Source organism: Gordionus sp. m RMFG-2023, chromosome 1, assembly GCF_954871325.1.
Source record: "Gordionus sp. m RMFG-2023 chromosome 1, tfGorSpeb1-WG-v2, whole genome shotgun sequence".
Lineage (NCBI taxonomy): Eukaryota > Metazoa > Nematomorpha > Gordioida > Chordodea > Parachordodidae > Gordionus > Gordionus sp. m RMFG-2023.
The window spans coordinates 39,291,338-39,316,518 of NC_088775.1; the positions used below are offsets into that span (position 1 = coordinate 39,291,338).

At 29.8% G+C, this 25,181-nt stretch overlaps 1 protein-coding gene across 6 annotated transcripts in view; it reads left to right on the top strand.

Moving 5' to 3' along the window:
• LOC135922940 (uncharacterized) overlaps positions 1 to 25,181 on the top strand; it is an 83,817-nt gene that overhangs the window by 31,347 nt on the left and 27,289 nt on the right. For 4 of the 6 annotated variants that reach the window (XM_065457480.1, XM_065457481.1, XM_065457485.1 and 1 more), the window contains exons 2-10: positions 1,288 to 2,858; positions 3,354 to 3,799; positions 7,373 to 7,560; positions 11,429 to 11,696; positions 12,144 to 12,345; positions 19,674 to 19,838; positions 20,517 to 21,350; positions 23,117 to 23,480; positions 24,203 to 24,335. In XM_065457480.1, the coding sequence (XP_065313552.1) occupies positions 1,480 to 2,858; positions 3,354 to 3,799; positions 7,373 to 7,560; positions 11,429 to 11,696; positions 12,144 to 12,345; positions 19,674 to 19,838; positions 20,517 to 21,350; positions 23,117 to 23,480; positions 24,203 to 24,335 (3,979 nt within the window). In that variant the 5' untranslated portion in view covers positions 1,288 to 1,479. Of the gene's footprint in view, positions 1 to 1,287; positions 2,859 to 3,353; positions 3,800 to 7,372; positions 7,561 to 11,428; positions 11,697 to 12,143; positions 12,346 to 19,673; positions 19,839 to 20,516; positions 21,351 to 23,116; positions 23,481 to 24,202; positions 24,336 to 24,722; positions 24,837 to 25,181 lie in introns of those variants that run through there. The other 2 variants (XM_065457484.1, XM_065457483.1) reach the window with 2 other exon arrangements.

Consider the following 25,181-nt stretch of genomic DNA (forward strand, 5'->3'; position numbering starts at 1 on the left):
CAGATACAGATACCTCTAAAAAAATATCTAGATACAGATACAGATACCTTTCTAAAAAATCTATCTTGATACAGATACAGATACTACATTTTTATATCTAGATACTTTAACAACTCTGAAAATTAATAAGAAAATTTTTTATATAAATAAAAATATCTTTTTTTCGCTATATTATATATTATATTTTTTTTTCCGGTCATGTGTTACTTTATTTGAATATTTACATTTATAATTATATTATCAAAAATAATTTTTTATCATGGCTAATATATTGCGTTAAAAAATATAAGACATTTATTTATAATAAATTAAATTTATAAAATTTTGAACGAACGTGAACGTGTTCGATTTTTCTAAATGAACGCGAACGCGTTCGATTTTTTTATAGAAATTTTTACAGCACTGTCTTTTAATGTTTAGGTCTTTTTAAAATAAATTACAAGTATCTCATTTCTTTCTTTTTTTCTTCTGTAATTTTTGTGGCTTATTGGATGTAGTTATATTAGAGAAAAGCTTGTGAGGATAAAATGTGAATTATTTTCATCATTACCTTAAAGACAAATGAATAAAATACAGTGTTTGCATATGTGCCAAGACTCATTCCCTATAATAAGAAAAAGTGTTTTTTTGTGATAAGGATATGCTTGATGACTCGGATGATGAACTATCAAAATATTTCCAAATAAAAAATACATGTTTAGAAGAATTGTTTAAGAATTATAATAAGCCATCCACAGCTCATAAACTAGTGTCCAGCACAGCAAAGAGGTGCTGAATGTTAAACGATCTTAAAAACTTTGGAAAACAATCGCCATTCAAAAATTATATATAAATAGAAAAATCAATAATAAAAAAATTTGTGAAATTTATTTGAATTATGGCTAGTAGCTATTTTGGTACTTAGAAAGGGTAAAGTAACTTAAACATAACGGCCTTACTATTTTTGCTGAGCAACGTGAAATGTAACGAAACGACGTTTCCTTTTTTTGAGTAAAATCTTAAAAATTAAAAGGTAAAAGATAAAGATTATATTATGTTAAAATAATAAGAATAAAATTAAAGTATAATGAAAAATAATATTCGGAATTTTTAAAATTGAATTTAATAGTAAATAAATAAGGTGTCTCCTTGTTCGAGATCTCTTTCTTGACATTCATGTCTGTGAATCTTGGAACGTATTTGATATTTTTTATTTAAAAAATCATATTATACTATGCCTGTGTTTCAGTGATTTTGGAGAATTTTTAATAATTTTTTTTTTCGACTTTCCTCATTAATTTTTATTAGATCATTAAGTACGTGATCACTTACCAGATTAAAACGAATCTATTTGCTGGAACACAACGAATTTAAACACATATCGTAAATTTTTACTCACATCGGATCTCGTACTATTACTTTCGTGGCAAGGAAGCATACAACTCGTTATTTAAATCTTACGATTATTATAAAAGAATAATATCCTATAAAACCACGATCATGAATGACAGCTTATCATCCTTACAACACGACCAGCCTCGCAAGGCTCTTTTAACGACCAAGTCTAACGGGTTCACCAATTACGGCATAACCAATAAAACTAGCAAGAGTGATTCATACTACCTAAACGATGAGCGCTATAACAAAAACAATGATCAAAAGATATCGACCGAAATATCATATTATGATCTCAAACCGGAAGTTCCCCTTTCGAGTCTCTCGCCGCTAAAGTCCGAGAAGGCCTACTTTCACGACAGCGGATATCACGAGGTATACCAAGGTGAATATCGCGAAAATGACACGAAATATTTGTTGCACTGTGGCGCCCACGACAACGTTGAATATCATTGCGAAAAACACCTAACCTTTGATGATTATCATTCACACAAGAAAGAGACGCTTACCGCCTTTGAAATCGCACAACTTTTTTACCGCACTTCTTTCATGTTTTTTAAACATTTTCTTTACAAAATATCCCGTTTCTTCTACTGCCTTCTCTGCCTTCGTCACACCTGTTCGGTATCCCTGACTGGGCTTTGTCTGGGAATAACTCTCGGCATGTTCTTGGGTATATATTTGGAGACATGCACTTATAATGGCAGCAATTTTGGTGAAGACTATGATATAAATTTTTATAATAAATATCCCCCTTATTTTCCCAATAAAAACGCTCGAATTCTCGACGGCGTTAACGGACAAGCTATATTTCTGGACGATAAGGGATTCAAGAGAGGGCATCTTCGCTCTCAAGATATGGTAGAAAGATTTTCAGGCCCATTTCAATATCGATATCACTCAGCCCAAGAGGATGTGGGCTATCAGCCCCGTAGGATCATCCCTTCACTTCACGGAGACAGGGATGATGACAAACTTCGACCTGCCGGCTCTGTCAAGCTCGTTCGCCCTTATCATTTGGCTACTGAGCTAGGCATCATCTCCAAGACCGCTATTGTCCTCATAGCTCGTGAAGATGAGTCTTACTCTTCGAACTCTCCCTCCCCGGCTGCCCTCAACGATACAGAGACTCGGCTAACTAATTTGCTTGAACGTATTTCCGCCCTCGAAACTAGTTTGAAACGTCAATTCGCCTCCATGCGTAGTGATCAGGCATTCTCTGGCAAGACCACAGCGGGCGACGCGTTCGGCGACGAGGATGTGTTCGGCGTCAAGGACGGCTCCTTTGTTTTTCACAATTCTGTGGCCGACGACTTCGATATGAGTTCAGATACCTTGACTGCTAAATTGCGCGCTGGAGGCGGAAGTCCGCCTACGATCGGAAAGATACTCTGCTTCATCAGGGCCTCGAGCCTCGACATGGGGACCGTTCTGCACTACTACTTTCCTCATCTTCTACCACTCTTGGTCTACCCGAAAGCGAAGTTAATTAAACTCATATTTGCTTTGCTATTAATATTTCTTCCTAAAATATTTTTTACAATTTATATTATAATCTAAAATTATTTTAGGATTTTATTATAAGTGGTCGGCAATGGTTTTAAATGAGCGCACTGATTAGATTAGGTTAAATTGAAATAAAATATTATAAAATGATTTTTAAGGTTGAAAAAGAAATAAATATATTAAAAGGCAAAATTAGAAAAATCGAGCAATTTGTTTAGCTTAAAATTCTAAGGCGCATTCTGATCTTTGATATATTTTCCCCATGGATTGCTTTCCTTATATGTATTATCTATTATAATGTATATATTTGCATTTTTCATTTTAATATGATGGTGGTTGGTAAGGCACGCACACGCCTCTTATCCCAAGTTAAGTTTAGATATATTAAATATGCCTTTAAATATTTTTTAAAGAATAATTTTATTTATAACAAAACGTTTTGAAAATAATAACAAACACTCCTCGTACATCAGCAAATTAAACCCGAAAGAAGACGAGGGCCTAGCTCTTCACGGACTAAATTTGATGGAGGATGACAACGAATTAAACAATCAAGACTCACTCAAACCCGAACTCGTTAACTACAAGGATAACGATCGTAGCAACCGAAAGAGGTCCAAGAGAGAGGAACACCAGGAAAATAAATTCGACACTTTCAAGAATGAACGGCTATTTCGTCGATTCGTTAAAATAGTGGCTCTCGAAGCCGACTCGCCCCAAGATTTTGTGTCAGCTACTTTGGGTCATATTGTAGACGATTATATGCATGATTTTGAATCGGTTTACATAGTTAAAGCCTCTGGCACCTACCTCAGGCTCGGCGCATTTATAGAATTTGCTGGCGGGATCCGTCGGGGGCAAGACTTATACGTGGGTCGTCCTACGGAAGACCAACTGCTAGTAGGGGGACCTAAAGAAGGTAGTACATTCACGTATCTTGCATAGTTCTAAACTTTGGAAAATTATATCGTACAAAGCTTCTATCTTTTTTTTTGAGTTTGGGTTTGGATTAAAAAATCTATTAAGATATATGTTAGAAAATTCCCTTGTTTTATATTATGAAAAACATAAATATTTTTTTTTAAGTTAAAAGAAAATATAAAAAAAAAATGTAAAAACTCTAAATAGTATATAATTGATAACTTTTCCAACCTTTTTAATTTTGATAAAATTTTCTATATATAGAACATCATTAGAAAGCAACGAATCCAAAATTTTAACCTCCTAATGCTAATAGTTCCTGAGATATCAATGGTCAAAAGTGCCAAAAATCCTTTTTCGAAAATGCGATTTTTAAAAATGAGATAAGCTTAAAAATAACGTTGTTAATAATAAAAATTGCATGTCTATAACACTATTAAAGGCCTTTAGTGATATTATGGACTTTTATAAAATAATAATTTTTCCGTTTTTATTTACGTTATAAATTTTGAACCTGAAAGCTCTAGTGGTTTCGCTTTCCAAATTTTTTGAATTTAATATTTTATTATTCACTAACATTTTTTAAACTAGCTTTCAGGTTCAAAATTTTTAACTTAAATAAAAACCATAACATTTTAATAATAGGCTTTTAATAGAGTTACAAAAAATAATATATAATTTTTATTTTTAGCATCATTATTTTTCGAAAAAGGTTATTTTTGGCACTTTTAACCTTGATATCTCAGAAACTATTAGTACTTAGAGGCTATAATTTTGGATTCGATGCATTCTAATGATAGTCTCTCAGTATACAAAATTTTATCAAAATTAAAAATATCGGGCCGAAAAGTTATCGATTGGTATGGAATTACTCAATATAGTTAAAAAATGTAAATATAAAATTGGGTTAGAGGCCTGCAAAGCCCGATCCTTTTAAAATCTTTGCACAAGTTGTTCTCCCCGACCCGAAAATATTTTTGTTGGGCCCGGCTAATTATAGTTTTTAAATAAATTTGCCCGGTCCAGCCCTGTCCCCTTATAATTTGTTTTAGAATTTGCTCGGCCATATAAAAGTTTTATGAAAAATCCAGCCCAGCTTGTTAAAGTTTTACGAAAAGTACCCCCCCCCCTCGGTCTCTTAAATCTTTTAACGAATTTTCCGGCCATCATATTTTTTAGATCTTTACCTATTTTTTTCCATGAGGTAAATTAAGGCTCTTATATCTTTCCTTTAAGGCTATCTATCTCTATAACAACAGTTTTATAAATCAAATACGTTTGTATCTGTATTGTGTATTTGTATTTGTATCATATAAATAAATTGTTTAATTTTTTGTGAATTTACTTATTATTTATTGATTAATAGTATTTTAGTTAGACAGCTCTTAAAATACAAAAAAATAAGCTTATTATTTTTATTAATATCAAATGGTATTAATTAATAAAATCAAAACATTTAGCTTGAAAAAATATATCAACATTTTAATACTCGGCCTAGCTATGATAATTTATAGACATAGCCTAGCTTGCCATTATTATAAAGAGCTTTTCAGTCGGTATCACATCAATTCGGCGCGGCGACAATTCGGCGCAGCTGCAATTCAGCGCGGCGACGATTCAACGCAGTATCAATTCGGCGCGTATCTAATACAGCTGTAATTTATTATAAATTTATTAATATAAAAAAAAGGATGATTAAATAGAAATCATTTAATATGTAGTCCTATTAATTATTTCTTTGTATTTTTTTTACAAAAGTCTCAATTTTATTTACCATATATGTAATATCAATAAAAAAATTAATAATATCCAAAAAAATTAACAACCAATATTTATACCGATTTCTTTGGTGGACAATTTATCACATTATAGGGTATACATATTATTTTGGCTAAGTTTTTAAAAATGACCCAAATCGGTCGTTTAACATTTTAATTTGAATTTATAAAGAGAGGTCTACTTTTCTCTGAGATTTTGCTAATTCATCTAGAATCAAATTTTTATCATAGGGCTAATCCAAAGATTTTTCACCGGTTGTATTTCTTAAATCTGCAGAGCATTTTTTGGTCTCAACGAATACTCTATTCTATCATGATTACGAAAATCAGACATCACAGAGTAACTTATCATATGAGCTTACTATATTGAGATTTTCCTAATATCCTCGCGTGTTTCAAGCGTAATCAACTTTAGACTCAACCGGCAAAAGAAAAAAAATGCTTTTTAAAATAAAAATATGATTAATAAATCTTTCCTTTAATTTAAATAAAAATGTATCAATAAGATGAATAAAAATGTTGATTTATAAAAATCCTCAATCGTAGATGCATCAATATTTGAGCAATTGGATTGTCTAGAAACTACTCTAGGTTAATTCCAAACATATTAGCAATCTTCTTTACTTTCTCATATTTCATGAAATTTTATCCACATTCTCTCTATTATTTGTTAATATTTCAACAATATCCTTTGCTCTATTCATAACCTCCCTCAAATCCAAATCAATTTTTTTTAGCATTTTGCTAAAATCATATATATTTAAATAAAAAAAATAAGCACAATGAATAGATATTAAAAATTGTGGCTAAATAATAGCCTACAAAAGATTCTCAGCATCTGCTGAATTTTTTTTCTTGCTTCATATATAAAATTCCAATGCTGCAAATGCAATATCATATAGTTTAATAAAGAGTTTCACCGACTCTTGTCTTTCAATGAATCTAGTCCGACAAAATCTTTTTAGTTTCCTTTTTTTTGATTTTTTAAGTCAATGTCATGATAAGCCACTTATATTTTTTTATCCATGATAATTGAAATGTCAAATTTCTTATATTAATGACACTGGAAATTTATAATTTTATTTTCAATTAGTATATTTAAGATTTCAATACCTATAATATAAATAAATAAATAAATTGCTCATTAATTCGTCGGGCTGATTTGGGCTTATTTTTAAAAACGGTCGATTATGATTTTAGCTAAAATAATATGTAAGATTAGAGATAGAGGCCCAAACCTTTCTTTTTCTTTATTTTTTTCATTCTTCTATTAAATTCTTCAGGGTTACATAATATTGGCTACTCAACATACCTTATAAATATGGTAAATTGGTCCCCCAAAGAAATCGGCATAAATATTGGTTGTTAATTTTTTTTGATATTATTAAATTTTTTATTGATATTACACATATAGTAAATAAAATTGAGATATTTGTAAAAAAAAATACAAATAAATAATTAATAGGACTAACATTCAAAATGACTTCTATTTAATCATCCTTTTATTTATACTAATAAATTTATAATAAATTGCAGCTGTATTAGATACGCGCTCAATTGTCGTTGCGCTGAATTGACGCCGCGCTGAATTGACGTTGCGCCGAATTGACGTGGAACCGTTTCAGTCGCCATCGAGGAATCAATAACATAATTTCATATAAATTGGTTTTAGCTAGCTATCCCTTATTGAACCCATACGTCCATTTCAACTTGATATAAAACCTGATGTCCTTATTAACTCTCCATAGTTTAAAGGAAAGCACGAATAATTAATAAAAAATATATATATCAAGAATATTGCTCGTTGAATGCCGGCTTCTTTATAGGCCAATCTGAATTACTCGAAGTCAAAAATAATTTAGCCACTTGTTTAGACGATATCAAATCTTTCGAAAAAGCCCCCGAATCCAAAAGGTTCCAGCACATTTTGGGTACCTGCATTTCCCAAATCCTTCAAAGAAAATGTCAAACTAACATTAATGTAAACATTTTATAAACTTTCATGTGAGAATTATAAGTTAGAATTCATTTATAATTTTCCTATTATAAGACTCTTATCTGACATGCATAGAGATGAATGATAAATTTCACACTCCATTCATTCGCATATATAATCTATTCGCTTTGAATATTAAATGTTAAGAATAAGATATAATATATTAAACTTTTCTGATTCTATTTTTATTTATTATTTTTTAATTACAGTATATAGAAATATGGCGTAGGGCTTTAGCAAATTCAGGATTATGCATCATAGACCCCGGTTTTTTTAAGTTTGTTATAGTTCTAGGTAGTGTTGTTAAACGGCTCTTGGGCCCATTTTTAAAAGTGGCTTACTCAATATTTTAAACAGAAAAATATTGCCTATGCCTCAAGATTTAGCTAATAAATGTCCAAATCATCCTGCCACTTATGAGCAAAATGTTAAAAATTGCTCATAGCCGTTTTTAAAATAGGTTCAAATCGAGTCGTTTGGCGATTTCTTAATTTTTTTTCTATGTTAAAACAAAATTTAAAAAATTATTTAGTGATTCATTTACGGACTACAACACATTGCCTTCTATTTTTATATAATAAAGTAAATAAATATTTGTTGAACATAATTTATGCTAATAACCAAAAATGTTAAATATGATATTTTTTTTTAAAAAAAAGAGTATATTATGTTTTTTTTTATTTATATAAAAGAAAATAATTGTATTTTCAGAATTTGAAAGATATAGTTGTACAATTGTACCCTCTCTAATTACATTTAATCCGAGCTCTAACCTTAACTCTCAAAATTACAAAAATAATCATTATTATTCCTTAGTGAAAATATTCCTTAGACGGACTCACAAACTTTCCTTAGTTTCGAAGAAAACACCTATTTCACTTGTGCCTCCCAATTTTTCTCTAACTTAAATATCGATCCGATTATTATAGCCGAAAGGTCAAAAAATTAGGAAGTACCACAACTTTTCAAATTTCATTTATAAAATTTCTCGAATTAATGGTGATCATGGATCCTCTTTTAAAAACAATCAACTAAAATCGCCGCCTACTGAGGCAACTATCTTAGTTTCATCGGTTTATTGAGAGCCTCCCCCCCCCCCCCAAACCTCTTATATGTTTTTTAAATATAGTTTTTATTTATCTTGATTGTTTACATTATTTTTTTACGTGTTATTTTAATATAGTCTTATATATTATGCTATTTTTTAATATATTCTTTTAAATTTAATAAAATAAATAATTTACCAAATCAATTTTCTTCAATTTTATATAAAAAAAAAGGATTATAAATTTAGCTTTTTTTGTTTTTGATGATAATAAATCAAATTCACAAAATTACAAAAATATATATCTTTAAATTTCGTTTTAACAAAAAAATGAATTCATCAAAGCCCGAGGACTATTTAAAATTTACGAAAAACTCGTGTCTATGAATTTAACAAAAAAATGAATTCATCAAAGCCCGAGGACTATTTAAAATTTACGAAAAACTCGTGTCTATGAATATAGCCCAGAATTTGCTAAACTCCTACAAAATATATAGTGCAGGCGCGTACGCAGCGGTGGGAAGCCAAAAAATGCAGATGCCGGATTATATTTTTCAAAAATATTATTGTTAATATTAATTTATATTTGTTAATATTTAATCCTATCTCATATATATATTTAATTACATTTATTTATCACATTCATCTACTAGTTATTTTATCAATTAATTTCGATTTCACGTTTTCCTTGGCGTAATTTATCTATTATTTTCAAATGTTAGTGGCGTATTATTTATCTAAATTTCTAGTCAAATAATAATTATCTCTGAAACTCCTTGTCCAACAGGGAGAAAGAAATTGCAAGCTTGTCCAGCGAAATCGAGTCTCCGCCATCAAGCAGTAACAGCTTTTATGGAGTTAGAATGATTATTAATGCTATTACTGAAATATCACAATGGCCTGAAAGAAATATTTCTTCAGAAGCAAGAAAATTATTGGATTCATTACCTATTCCAAATTTTTTTTCTCATTAGAATGTATTATTTAATTATACAACTATTTTATGTAATACTTTTCAAAAACATGACATTGACTTGATTAAGAAGATGAGAATAGATGAGAGCATTTTATTAGAACTCAAGGAAATTAGAGCTAATGTTGATGAAGAATTTCATATTTTATATGTTATTGTTGAGTCAAAAGCAGAGCTATACGTGTTTAATATTTGTCCCTCTCCACTTGCAGCAAACAAGCTCATCGTCAAAACATTAATATAGGATAGTAGAAGAGTATTATAAAACAAATGTCCCCTCTCTTATATTATAACCCAAATAAATGAATGATTTTTAATTCATCATGCAGCACTTACAAATCCGCAGATATTACTTCCACAAAAGCCTTTTCAACCTTTTTCAGATGGTGATAGGAAAAAAAAATAAAATATTTGTTAGATTTTTATCATAAAGATGTTAAAATATTTTATGATGCCTTATTAGCTGAATAACTATGATTAAAAGATTAACTATGGTTGATACAGTCCCAAAAAATGATATGGATGCTTTGCATTATTACAAACACATTTTAGATTATCCCAATGTATTAAAATGTTATATATATTTAGCACTCTTCCCATTAGTAAACTAAAGAGAGAACATTTTCTTTTTTAAGAAGAATAAAAAAGCCCTGCAGAGGTACCATTTGTAGGGCACGGCCCAGATTAAAAAAAAAATTTTTTTAAAAAAAATTTCCAGGCCCGACCTAAATTTTTTGAAAATAAATTATATTTATTTTTGATTTTTATAGCTAATAATGGCGATTTCAAATATTTGGTTTAAAAATATACAGCTCAGCCCGGATATTTTTTTGAAAAAATTTTAAGGCCCAGCCCGGGTGTTTTTTAAAAAAAATTTGGGCCCGGCCCGTGTATGTTTAAAAAAAATTAAAATACTGTCCAGCTCTGGGGCCGGGCCTGTATGTCTCTGAAAAACATACCTATGAAATACAACTTCTGAAAGTTGATTGAATGATTTGGATCTTTTGAATATTCATAAGCATTTAACGTCAAGCAAGGATAGATAATTGAAAAATTAGCTCAAAACATACAAAATACAATTATTCCTAAGAGACTTTTTGTGTATTAATTTATATTTCTAACATTTAAATTTTTTATGCTTCATATATTTTAAAGGCTCAAAAAATTCAAATTTCAATTTTGGGTCATTTAAGTGATTCATATCGTGGTTATATCCACTTTATATCTTTATATTTTATAATTCACATTTATTTTATAGTTTTTCAATGTTTATATATATAATTTTTTTGTAATTCACATTTATTTAAAATTATGTATTAGAAAAGTTATTAGTCCTAATAAATTTATGCTTAGTACTTTTAATTAACAATAATATTTCTTAAAAAATTTTATTATCCCCCCCCCCCCGACCAAATTCCTGCGTACGCGCCTGATATATTGCAATACAGAGGAAATATTAAAATCTTTTGATTAAAAAGCAGTAAATACTAAGTAAATAAAATAGATCTATAAATTCACTAATTTGAGCATTTTTGATTCCAAACCATTCACATATACTTCTTATTCCTGTTCATAACTAATGTTGTATTTATTCGTAAACCTTGATTTAGGCACTTTTTAAAGAACGACTAATTTAATTTTTTAGCCAAAAATATTACCCTAAGTCTCGTGATTTGGTCAAAAGAGGCCCAAATCTTTCTCTCATCTATATGTAAAATCTCGGAGGCGTATGTAATATTTTTTAGGCTAAACATTATATGTCTAAATCAAGATTTTCGACAACATAGCATTTGTCCAATTTGGGCATCCATTTTTTTCGCGTCATTTAAAAAAAGAGAATGCCCTATATCACTTCACTATACACTGCTGATCTAACGTTCAATTCCGCCGTTAATTCCTCCCTGCTCTTGTACGGTTTACCCACCGCTAAAACGGGATTTAAAGAAGCGGAAGTAACCGATTCTCCCGATCAACTCAACCAAATATACACTCTATTAGACCGACACTACACCGACGTCGATATCGCGCACGTTAAGGAAGAGATAAATCTCATCAAAGGCCAACTAAAATACTTGGTACCTTTTATACCCGATGCCGAAAAAAGTTGAGGACCTAATTTTTTATATAATCTTATGATTTTTACGAAGATAGGTTTAAAGTAAGCAAGCCGATTTGAAAAATTTAACCTCTAGTTCAAGCACATTTTTTAGGCTCCTACTTCAAGTTTTAAGCTCAAAGTAGGTTTTTAACTTTCAAGGTTAAGCCAAAAAAATGGGCTTAAACATGGAAATTTTAAAATCTTTAGCTTATAGTAATAAGTAAATGCCCATTTATTCGGCTTAATTTCTAGGTCTAAGTGAATTATTTTAATTTTAAGGTTTGAGCTGATTTTTTTGCTCATCGAGATAAAATCCGATTTTGTTACCTTGAGATTAAACATGATTTGGAAAATCATTAATTTAAATGGCATATCTCAGACCCAAATACACTATGATTCACAATTATTTCATACTCTTTACCCCTTTTGTTTTTTTAAACACCTTCAAATAGACATATTTTTCTCAGACGGAATAGCACCTAAAAGCAAGCCCACCAATCATTTTGACGTGGCAGATTGGATCTACTTTAACACCAGTCACGTGCTCTTACCCAATGAACTCGAGACGGTGGCCAAACTCAAAAACAACGAAAAGTTAGAGATTACCCAAATCATCCACTACGGGATAGCCCAATTTTTGCAAAAATATCCAAAGTGAGTATAGTAGCATTTTTAGTGTATTATATTATTTAGAAATGTACCAGATATTATTGCATTAGTTACCGGAATCAACCTCTTCCTATATTATTTTTTATTTACAGTTCAGGTAAAATATTAAGAAATATGTTATTATATTGGGTTTTTTATTTCTGTTTGTTTTAATTTTCCCTTTTTTAAAAGTGAAAATAACATTGTCAACTCTCTCTATACTATGTTGCTTAAGCACTAAGTACTTCTACAAATATCCATTTAGAATTTCTATAGAATTTTGGGTTTTAGAGGCTAGAATCCAATACAATCATTGTTTACAAAAGATTTTAGAAATGTTAATTTTGTTTAAAAATATATAACATATTAACTTTAAGCTTAAATTCTTTTTTAAAAAATATTAATATTATCTTTATATGCGCACCTTTTTAAATTTATTGTAATTTGTAAATTATAAAGTATATATATATAATATATATATGAGTCATCGTTTGTATGACTTATTCTATATTTTTAATATAAGAAATTTGTTAATAATAATTTTATTAGATTGCCAGATCCTGTTAGGTATGAGCAAATTAATTTTTTTATTTTGCCATATACTGGTAGTTAAAATTATTATCTCAAACATGTTTAAACATCCAAACACATTTGCGATCTCTTGTGGTAGGAGCCTTAGTCGGTAGTTTACAGGATATCTCATATGTGCTCTCACACTTCTTAATCCACTTCAACTAAAAAGAACTGATCCTTTCGAGTACAAGCTACTATCCTCACGAATATTTTCACCAATTTGAGATGTCTGAATAAACTGATACTTAATTTTAAATTTGGGAATTTCTCGTAATTGTTGATCACCCTATTAACCAAAGATATTACCATTTAGCCCCCTTCTTTACTGTCTTTTAGCATGTTGATTTTCTCTCATCTATCATGTCACTCTATCATCACTAAGGGCACCAAATATCTTGACTCATTGTTTCATCAGGCTATTGATCTTTGGAAATTCTTTTCTTTGTCGATCCCTCTTCAACCGCCCGGAAAATATTTTAGTTGGCAAAACTCCTTAGATCGAGGAGCCTGAGCATTCCTTACTTTTTTCGAACTATTCAGGAAATGGCTACAAATTTTTCTAACCTTCCTTATTCGAAATCTCGACCAGTTATTAAATGACGATAAGCTTTGTCATGTTATCTGGCTTAAGTATAACTGCAGCCTTTTACTTAATCTAACTGCTATAACCCTGCCAACTAAGGAATGGAAACGATTATCCCTCACCGGTCCTTTTTGGGGACGGATTGACGCAAACTTGCGCGCGTCTTAATTCAAATGGATTTCCTTCATATAATACATTAATCGAACACAAATGTTATCCCTAAAATTGGATCATATAGTATTAATCGTTTGCATAAAAATAGTGTTGACAAAAATCATGATTTTTTAAAAAAATAAAAAAATATTTTATTGATTTAAATCGTTATTTAAACCAAATAAAAATAATTCAAACTTTAAATAATGTATGGTCTAAAATTGTAAAATTTTGTTTTTTTAAATTTTTGTTTAATATTATCTTGCAAGTAAAGGACTAATGCTCTGGGGAACACGTCAGGAAATTGTTGAAAAATTAAATAATGATAATTGTTGTAATTTGATATTTTTTCAAATAAAGAGCTGATGATATATAATTTAGTTATTATAAAAAAATATCCCTGTCAAAAGAAGGTCAGCTGATATTGTTGGTTAAAATAATTTTATTGTAGAAATTTCTGTTTCAAATAAAAATGCCAAATGAAATGTAACTTTTTATTTTGGTAAATTTGATTGAACAATAATTGTAAACTAAAATTAACTATTGCTATTTCTCAACCGGTTAATAATTAACCAAATTTAAGACTCTTCATATTTTTCATTGATAAGTATTTATTTTTCCATATAAAATAATTATAAAGATAATCTATTTTTAAAATGTTCATAGATATAAATTTTTAAATTATAAAATTAAATCCTAATACCAATGCTGTTGATATAAATATTACTTGTATTTTTTATGTCATTTCTTAATTTTACAAACCAATTGATTATTATTTTTTATCATAAAAATTTTTTTTTAAAAATATACGTAGATTTTTGATATTTGTCATTTTACATTAGATTATTAAATAATATTTCACTATTGCGATTAGGATCAGCATTTCTACTATGTCAAAAATTGAAATAGAAAATAAAATTTTTTGTCTAACAAGTGGTGATTAATAGTGCAAGTTGGTTTGATTTAAATCATTGATTTTTTTTAAAAAAAATGGGGTGATTTAAATCGCCATTTAAATCACTAAACGTATTTTTTTTGTCAAACGCGTTCGTTTCAATGTTTTTATTCAATTAAAAAAGAAAAAAATTTCATTTTTTTAAAAATAAATTATTTCATTTTCTTACTCAGCTGTATCATTCAAATATTTTATAGTACGATTTCCATTCTGACTATGTCTTTTCATGCTAATATGATGTTTATATTTTTTTTATTTTTAAGTTTATAAATTATTTTAATAGATCATGGACTAGGCACGGCTAACTCAATATTTTAGCCAGGTAAATATTGTCTAAGCTGATTTCGTTAGTAAATGTTCAAACCTTTGTGCCACCTACGAGCAAAATAAGACATGTATAAGATTTTTCCTAATAAAATAATGAGTTAGCAGTTTTTAAAAATCGACTCAAAATGAGCTGTTTAACAATACTATCATGGACCCTATATGCACTAGTTTTTTGTGAAAATTGGACTATTTGACTCCTATAATAACTATATTTTATAAATTTAAAAAAAAATTAATTAACTTATTTTAACCTTTAGTGGATGCGTTAATAGATGAGCTTGGTAAAGTTTAAATTATCAAATTAATTATACTTATATATTATAAAGATTTAAGCGTGTACATGTTAGGATCAATGTTTTTTCCCATCAATATGTTCCTTTTTAAACTTTAAATTTTTCAACACGTTTTGTAAATTTTAAAATCCGGTTTTTCCCAAAATGTATCCTAGCATGTTTTTAATACCTACTAACAGACAATTTTGCCGTTTACTTTTGAGTTATTTATAATTTAATAAAAAATTTATGGAAAAACAAATATAAATTTATTGAAATATGACTAACCACGGCCTCCATTAAGGGAATGGGGATCGAATACTCTCAATGGTCTGGGCATTCAGGTGTGTGGGCAAGGGAACCCGTTTTTCAGAAATTTTAGTCACGTTTAATTTATCATTTTTTTGATTTGTCCAAGTGGTTGAATGGTATGTCTGGAGAACTATGTCTTTCTGCTGATGATAGACATAGATGATCCAGTGTCAATTTAGATGGTGAGTGGTATAACTTTTATTGTTGCTATAAATGGTTGGTTTTTGTTGGGGCTTAAATTGCACTCCATTTTATTTATTTCATGATATCTTTCTTGATTTGGTTCAGCGCTAGAAGACTGGGAGGAAATTATCGGGAAGACAGGCTTCGATTGTATCAGTGTTGATTTATAAAACGAGTGAGTATTGTTATTGTATTGATTTCTTTTCGGGCAGCTATTTTGGTAAAGATTGATGATCCCGCAATAGTAACAGGTGGGATTATTATTCCTTTCATAATTTTGGCCTGTAGTTGTATAGAATTATTGATTAGTTTGTTGTGGATAATAAGTATGGGCGTACTTTGTATATTTTCTTTATCAGATTGTTATTGTTAAGTACTTGCCATTTCCCAAATTTGCATTATACTTATTTTCTCTTTAAATGGTAGGTTATCTGAGGTTATTACTCTGCCCTATATTTCGTATGATTCAATTTCGGGCTCAAATTGTGAAGAAAGAAAGAGATCAAAACTCTGGATTAAATTAAACGGGGTGCCTAAAATTATTAGAGCTTCTGCATATTCCGTTATACTTTCGTCTTCTTGGAAATGATTGTGGAGTTTATTTATTGCTGAACCCTTATTGTTATTATTATTATTATGAATGCCTGTATTCAACCGCTTGGAGTAATCAAAACAATGATAAATTATCAAGGAGTTTCATTTTGGGAATATGTTACTACCCAACAATAAATATTCCTCAACTATAGGAAGAGATATACTGACAAAAATACCAAATAGAGAATTCTTAAGCCACGAATTCAACAGCTATTGTAACCAGCACAGAATCACTCATGTCTACATACTCCCTATTCGCCACAAAGTATACGACGGGATCTATAAAGTCAGGAGGAAGGAGAAATATCTGAAGATCCGATGAAACCGAACCCCTTCACCACTATGACCTTGAACGATTACTCGATGACATATAACAACCCAGCCACCATTTTTGATACCGGTTTTCCTAACCTTCCGCTATATAGGATATAGACGAATCCCACGCAAAAAGTATCTGAAGACTCGGCGGAACCGAACCTCTTCGTCACTATGACCTTGGACAATCCTTCGATGACAAATGACAACCCGGCCACCTCATACGATATCGGTTCGCATGTTCTCCACTCCACTGAATCGAGATGACTCCCCCGCCGTGCCCTCGACTCAAACAGGGATCCAGACTATATCCCCTTCTAAAGCTCTATGGAGAACCTAGAGATGGAATATCTCCCAATCCCTATCACTTCATGCTAAGACTTTCCCGAATGTCTCAAGATAACCCACGAAAAAAAACCATAAGTATTTTCACACAAAAAGCGATAAATATACTTAGTTATATTTATTAAAATTTAAAAACAATGGGTCAAAAAAAGAATCGCAAATTGATGGTCATAAAACAACCAAGGAAAACAACATTATACTTATAAAGTAACACGGGGTGTTAAAAAAATTTATTCATGGTTACGCCAAATATAATATCCCTACTATACAAAATTATCAAAACATTGGCTTCTATTTAAAAATAAAAGGAAAATACATCAAAATTATTTTAAGTTCGTTGGCAAAATTTTTCTAAAAATCACAGAGTAGGATTTTTACGCATGCTGTAATTTATTTCTAGCAGAATCATATTTTAGCACGCTAAAAAAATTTAAAGTTGAAAAAATAACACATTGACTGAAAAAATTTTATGTAATTTTCTCTATAACACATCCTGTATTTAAACTTGAAGAGTCTTGGATAAATCTTTCACAGAATGAATACTTAAAAATATACTAGATCATATTTAAAGAAACTCGTAGAAAACCAATTAATGGGGAAGCATTAGACCAGAGAGTCGATTTTGAAATATCTTTTTTTCGACGAAGAATTAGTAAAATCGGAACATGATTTGTATATCGAAATATTTTTTTAAAAAAAGATAAAAACATCAAATATTTTCAATAAATTTTCAGAATGGTTCGATTAATTTTTGATACTTAGGCGCAGCTTTTGAACTAGAGCACTCTATTTTTGTTTAATTTATGTTTTTATATGTCATTAATTTTTTTAGTATTTTTTATTTTGTTTTTTTCCTCTTACTTTTTAGGCTGTTTAGTTATCAAATATAATAACACTGTAATACTATCCTTAACTCCGGTGGAACGCATTTTTTTTACCTTAGTGAATTCAGGTTTAAATACAAAACGTTCTTGTTTATCGGATGAAAATTCAAAAAAAATTTAAATATTATATTATATTGTTAAATTTTAAGCAAAAAAAATCTTTGAAGTTGAAAAAAATTTTTAAACATATTTTATTTTGATCAAAATTTTAAATCTTCTTTATAAATAAATCTTTTTTGAGGATTTGTGAATTTTATAAAACAGATTTTTGAGGTGAAATCTTTTATATATTTTTTATTATTTTTGTAAAATTATCTTCTTTTTAATGTATATTAAAGGTGATGTTTTTTCTAAATTTTTTAAATATTTATAATTAAATTTTTTAATAAGGATAATATTTTAAAGTAACAATTGTCACATTCGTTATTTTTTAACATTTTTCACACAAACGGGTAAAAAAATATATATTTGTAAAGATGCTATATTATAAATTTAATGAAGATGTTCCTTGGAAATATGACAATTGTCATAATCGGTATTTTTAAACATGTTTTATTTTTTTGATGATCAAAAATATGTATTTTTAATATCAATGAAGATGATAGAAAAGTGGCAATTATCATAATCATTATTTTTAAATATATTTGAATTTTTGACACAAACACCAAAAATATATTGTGAACTAAATTAAAAATTTAGTGAAGATGTACCATAGAAAAGTGACAATTGTCATAATCGTTATTTTTGAATATATTTGAATTTTTTTGACGCAAACGGGCAAAAATATGTAATTATTAACATGTTAAATTAGAAATTTAGTGTAGATGAACCATAGAAAAGTGACAATTGTAATCGTTATTTTAAAGAATTTTTTTGACGCAAATGGGCAAATTTATGTATTGTGAACATGTTAAATTAAGAATTTAGTAAAGATATAACATAGAAAAATGACAGTCATAATAGTTATTTTTAAACATATTTGAATTTATTTGACTCAAATGGGCAAAAATATGTTTTGTTAACATGTTAAATTATAATTTCAATAAATTTTTAAGTAAATAAGATTCCTTTTTATACAAATGGATTTCGGAATGTATTCGATATTTAATTAATAAACAGCGAACTTGAATTAATTCTTTCTTTGTTAAAAATTGTTTACAGCGCAAGCTTCTACCGATTCTTCTGCATTGTTATTATTTTCTATTTTTTTAAATCCCCACTTTGTTTAAATATTTTTAATTTAAATCAATTTTCAATGCCATTAATTTTAATTGGAATTTTAACCTTCCCATTAAAATCGGATCATATATTTGGGTATTCAGAACCATAACTAAAAATTTTGCTTAAGGGGTAGAAGGGGGGGGGGGCACTGAGGGTCGTACTTTGAAAAAAAAGATTGCATAATTCGTTCTTCTTTCATAAGAAGGGATGTGCGAATAATAGGTTAGAATATGATAGGTATTATGAATCCAATTTATTATAGTAAATTATAAATAATTTACTATAAATGACTGAATTAGGTCATTATAAGCGTATTATATAATATTTATACCTTTTAACATTGTAATTTACTTAGAACACAAAAAAATCATGCATATTTTCTGTATGACGGCCCAAAAATATTTTAAGGAATCGCGCTCCCAAATTCTTTAAAAGTTACGGCCTTATATGTATTATAGCTACGTACTATTATCTATTAATTTTATTGCTATCGGTCAATTCTGTGCAATCTCCTTCACAAACATGCAAATAATAAACTTTCTTATTAATATAAACAAATTCGTTTTAAAAAATAAAATACTTATTAGTGTTTTTTTTTAAATTTAACCTTAAACAAGTAGCCTGACTTACATGCGTTTCGTCAACGGGTACAAGCAAAACGATCCCACCCGCGGAATAGAATATATTCTTGATTTCGACTTTTTGGACACTTCCGTGACCTCTAATTTGCCTGTGAAGGCTGATGAAAGCGCCACTCAAGACATCAAGATTATCTCTAAAAGGTAATTTGAAAAAAATTTTGCATTCATTTAAGAATTCACTGCACTTAGGTATAGATATTTATATGTTTCTTTAAAATGGTCAGAAAGAATAAAGTTTGAGAATGTTCTACCCTATATACAATTGAATTTCTATTCTTTAAAATAGAGGCCGCACAAGTTTCTTCGATATTATTTGGATGATACTTTTTTTTACAATCTTTTCATTTAAAAACCGCGAAATCCAAATCATCTTTTTATGCTACTGAAAAACGTTCATTAACGCAATTCACTTTACAAGTATAAATCCATAATATATCAGTACTAGAGGTCAGCCCGCTCAAAGTATGTTCAACATTATGTGGGTTAAAAAAAATAATTTTTAATAATTTTCAGGCGAAATGAGCAGAACAGACTAAAAATAATAGTTTTATTTCATAATATTACATATTATATATATATTTAATTAAAAATACATTAAAATAAATAAATGAAGAGCCATTAAAAAAATTATAAGGGGGTAGGCTAGTTAAAAAATTTCAAAACAACGAGTGGACGGGTTTTTTGGCTAAAACCTACCCCACTCATTGTAGACCTCTAATCTGTACTACAATAGTAAGGAGTGATATAGAGGAAATGTGTGAAATAAATATGATATTTCAATCTGTATGATGTTTATTTTCTCCCCCTCTTAATTTGCAGATGCCACATGATGCGCCCCACGGGCGAACCCTCCATATCTTTCATAAACAACAATAACGACCAATACTCCCCACCCCAACGAAAAGATCTCAGTATAAAAAAACATCAAATAGAAGAGGGCGTCGATGAGGGCATCGATCCCGCAGGAGACCCAGAGAGTGAGGAAGAAATGGATGAACTGTCCTCTACACCGCCCATATTGGTAAGGTACCTACTTCTACCGGTGTGGGCCCGCAATTGCCCAGATCAGGCGCTACAAGCTCTACGTGCTTACACATCAGAGGAAGCTTCTAATTCCCGCTTATCTATCCGCTCCATTGATAACGCTCGCCTCCTCCTTATTTTTCTCACCCTCGAACCCCCATCGTTCCCCGCAGATAATACCAACGTTTCTCTAATAGCATTAACGGACCGTTTTTTGCGTTTGCAGGCTGATCGACTTGACTCTGTGAAACGCGAAGCTGTGGCCCTTAAACGAGGGGGAGCGTCCCTCAATCTGGGATGGTTCACTCTCCCGATTCCCGCGCTCCTTCACGCCAACCCTTCCGATCTTGTCAACATCTCGGACGAGCGCCTTCTCGAATCCTTCGTTTACAATGGCAGCATCTCGATCCGCATCCTTGACGCTTTCGCACAAAAACTGCATGCTAAATACGGCGATGATCGATATTTTCCCGCTTCATCTGCCGCTAAGGAATCTAAGACTGCCCGGTACATAAATATGGTTACTCTTCTAACCCTCAATGTCCGAATAGTGACAAGTCCTTTCTTTGCGCTAGCTCGCGTCAACGCCCATCGTGGTAAACGTGTTTGCTTCCCGATCTCCTATCAAAGGTTTTTCCCCTTATTTTCAACTTTTTTATATAAAAATATCTGAAAATTTTTAACTACTACACTCATATCTATTTTTTCCCAAAAGTGTAATATAAAATTATAATCGTTGGAGAAGAATAAATTTTGATTTTTGACTAGTTTCTGGAAGTGGAAATGGCAAAGAATCTTTCGATATTTTAAGATGTATATCTTACGATAATAACTAGCGTTGCTTTATATATTATATTTTAATCATTTTTGTTTAATCATTGTTTAATGTTTAGGTTTAAACAAATTATCCGGACATCTAATTTCATTCTTTTAGCTTTTATTTTTGTTGGTCTATTCGATGTCTTAAATTATATTATGAAAATAATACTACGTTTAATTTTAAAGCCAAATTAATAAAAGAGTTGAGGAAAGATTGATAAAACATATGACATTATACAGAGAATTAATGGCAAGAAGTATTCCCGTCTGATATATCGGATATTGATAAATATTAAAAAATTTTCAGTGAAAAGATACATTCTTAGAAGGGAAATTAACTGCCAAACATTCTGTTTATAAAATATAATACACCCCTGCCATCCTCCACAGCAAAAGCTGTGTAGAGAGGTAAACTTTTAAATATTTTGAAAAAAAGTCAATTCAAATATATTTTAGAATATTAATTATTAATATATTTATAGCATATTTATAAAAATTCTATCCGATTATTTATATGAATTTTAGGATTTGTGTAATACAATGTCGATTGATGAAATAAAAGGAAAGCAATTTATTCAATCCTTTTACATAGTAACTGTTTCGGTACTTTAAAAGAATAAAATAATGGCGTTACTATTCTTAAAAATCATCATAACGGAAATACTTTTTAAAGAAACTTAAACATGTGGGCGTTACTATTTTTTGAGTAACGTAGACTAGTGATCTGCATCGGGCCTAATTTTTCAAGCCTGGTCCGGCCCGAAATTTTTTTATAAAAGTTATGCCAGCCCGAACGCGAATTTTTTTTAAAAAGTTTTGCCGGCATGGCCCGAACCCGAAATTTTTTTTAAAAAATTTATCGGCCCGGTCCGGCCCGAATTTATTTAAATATAGAAATTAATTTTTATAATTACTCAAAATAAAAGACATATGTTATATGTTGTTTAGTTTCAATAAATAAAATAAAATATTTTTATTTTACATAAAAAATTCAATATAAAATTGATAAATTTAGATATATTTAAAAAAAATTCCAAGGTCCGACCCGGCCCGAACCCGATTATTTTAAATAAAATTAGGCCCGTGCACGGCCCGAAGCCCGTTCGGACCGGGCCGGGCCTAACTTTGCAGATCTCTAACGTAGACAGCTCTAGACATTACATATTTCTCTATCTTTATTAGTTTTTATAATATTTGAGCCGCCACCAACTAAACTAGAAATAAAAGGAAACAATTTATTCAATCTTTTTACATAGTAATAGTTTCGGTACTTAAACAAAGTAACGGCGTTACTATTCTTAAAAAGCATAAACATGGGCGTTGTTACGTTATTTTTCTGAGTAACATAGACAATTCTGAACATAACATTTTCCTCTATTAATGATTTCCATTTTTCGAACCGCCACCAACTAAATTATATAGGCATATAGAGTTGGAAATTTTAATTTTTTAAAACTTAGGATCATTGGTTAAAAAATATTTTTTTGTAAGAATCAGGGTGATTGGAAATCTTTCAGAGCTATTTATCATGGAATTTCAATTATTTTTATTCCTCTATTTATTCCTAAACCTCGTAGATACGATCCATCGATTGCCAGGCCCACCTACGAGGGCCATGCTCCCGATCACCGCTACGATATACAGGAACTTAAGACAAATCTCGGTCACTACGATGTCGCCAATTGGGGGTCCGCCATATTTTACCTTTCAGATTATCTTAACGCCCGAGAAACTCTTTCAGCTTCCGCAACAAATGATTCGCCTTTTTATTCGCTCGTTAAATGGGAAGATTCTATGGACACGCTACCTGCACATCAACCGCCAGCTAATCTAGATTTAGCCGAGCTCTTTAAAGCTTACGCCAATCATATTCAAGGCGAAACATCAGCCCGACAAACCAACGAGGCCTCTAATAACATTATCAGGTCCAACCAGATACTCGTAAGTTTTTTTAAAAAAATGCAGTTTCACCTATAATGAATTTTCTGATGGTCGAATGCTATTAAACGAGCTATCAGGCCCTAATTATTGCCTCTATATTTACGAATTTATCGTTCAGTTTTTAGATTAAAATTTACATTATATCTGGATTTAGATCGTTCTTTTTTCTTCTAAAATGCGAAAATTTTACTTATTGCTTGCGGATGAAGCAGGTTCAGCAATTAAATGCTGGTTATTTCTCGCCATTCAGTTCCACCTGATTTTTTTTAAACATTTATTGTTTTTATATCCGTTTCAATTGTGATATTCAATCAAAGAAAAATGAGAAATATAAAACTAATATTTTACTGGACCACGGGTTGGGTTCCAATATTTTATTGATGAAGGATTAACCCTGCGGGAAAGCTTTTAAATTCAAATATAATTATCTTATTACCATTTAATATTACCATTTTTTTTCACAAAATAACTGAATCTAAAAATATTTACATTTAGGACATTGTTCTACTTTACATTTAAATTATTATACTAAATCTGGCTTTTACTTAGTTGACCAGTTCTAATGCGTTGGACTTAAAATTTACAATATTATTGAATTTACTTCCATCCTAGTTCATGCTTGTAATTTTCTTCTTTCATCAGAAATTATTGCTAATTCTAAATTTTATTTCTGGAGAAATATATAAAAAAAACATTATATATTTATATGAACTTTAAAACAGGATATGAATTTTGGTCGGCCTTTCGAACTTTTCCGTTACATCGAGCCCAATCTCATAATGGAGCATGATCCGTGGGAAATAGTTAACTGTCCTGTCCTTTCCTTTAATGAAACAGATTCTGACACCGTTTTAGGTAAACTTCGTAATTTGAGTTGATTAATATCAGGGATCCTGAACAAAGGCATTTGCGCTACTGTTTCGTTTTTCTTGCTCAATAAAATGTTTGTTCCAAGTTTTATTGGTTTTTATAATATAGATTAATTATTACATCTAAGTATTAATTATGACATTTCTGAAACTTTATTATTTATATATGTGCTGTGTTAATATAAATCTAAGTGTCGATAAATGCCACCTTTCAACAAACTTTGCAACAAAAGTAATGGCTATGATTTTTTTGGGCAGTAAATTAATCAAAACAGGCAGTGTTTTTATTATATGTGTATTTTTTTAATAATAATAATTAATGAATAAACATTCTGCTATATTGTTATTTTTTTGCGCATTCTGTTTATAAAAGTGTGCGATAATCTCTTCAGAATCTATTTTTAGTTGAATGATATTGACAGTTACCATCGCCGCAGGCTGACCTCTGATAAATTGGAAATTTTTGTATTTCTAAAATAAAATCTTCGATATATTAATGTTAAATATTATTTTAAATATTTATTTCAAATTTCATAATATATTTGTTTATTACTTATTATGTATATAGATTAATGTTATATAAAAATGATTTAACAATAAAAATATTTTGCATACTTTTAGAATTGCAATAAAATTGAATATAAATATAATTCATCAAATGACATAAGTTATGGTGTATATAAATTATAGATATTACACTAAAAAAGAGTATATTAAAAATTAAAACCATTGGTAATCTTTACAGAATACAAAATTAGATATGATATCGAATCGGTAATCGGCCGATATCAATCGGATTGGATCGGCCTTCAAAAAGTGGTATCGGTACACC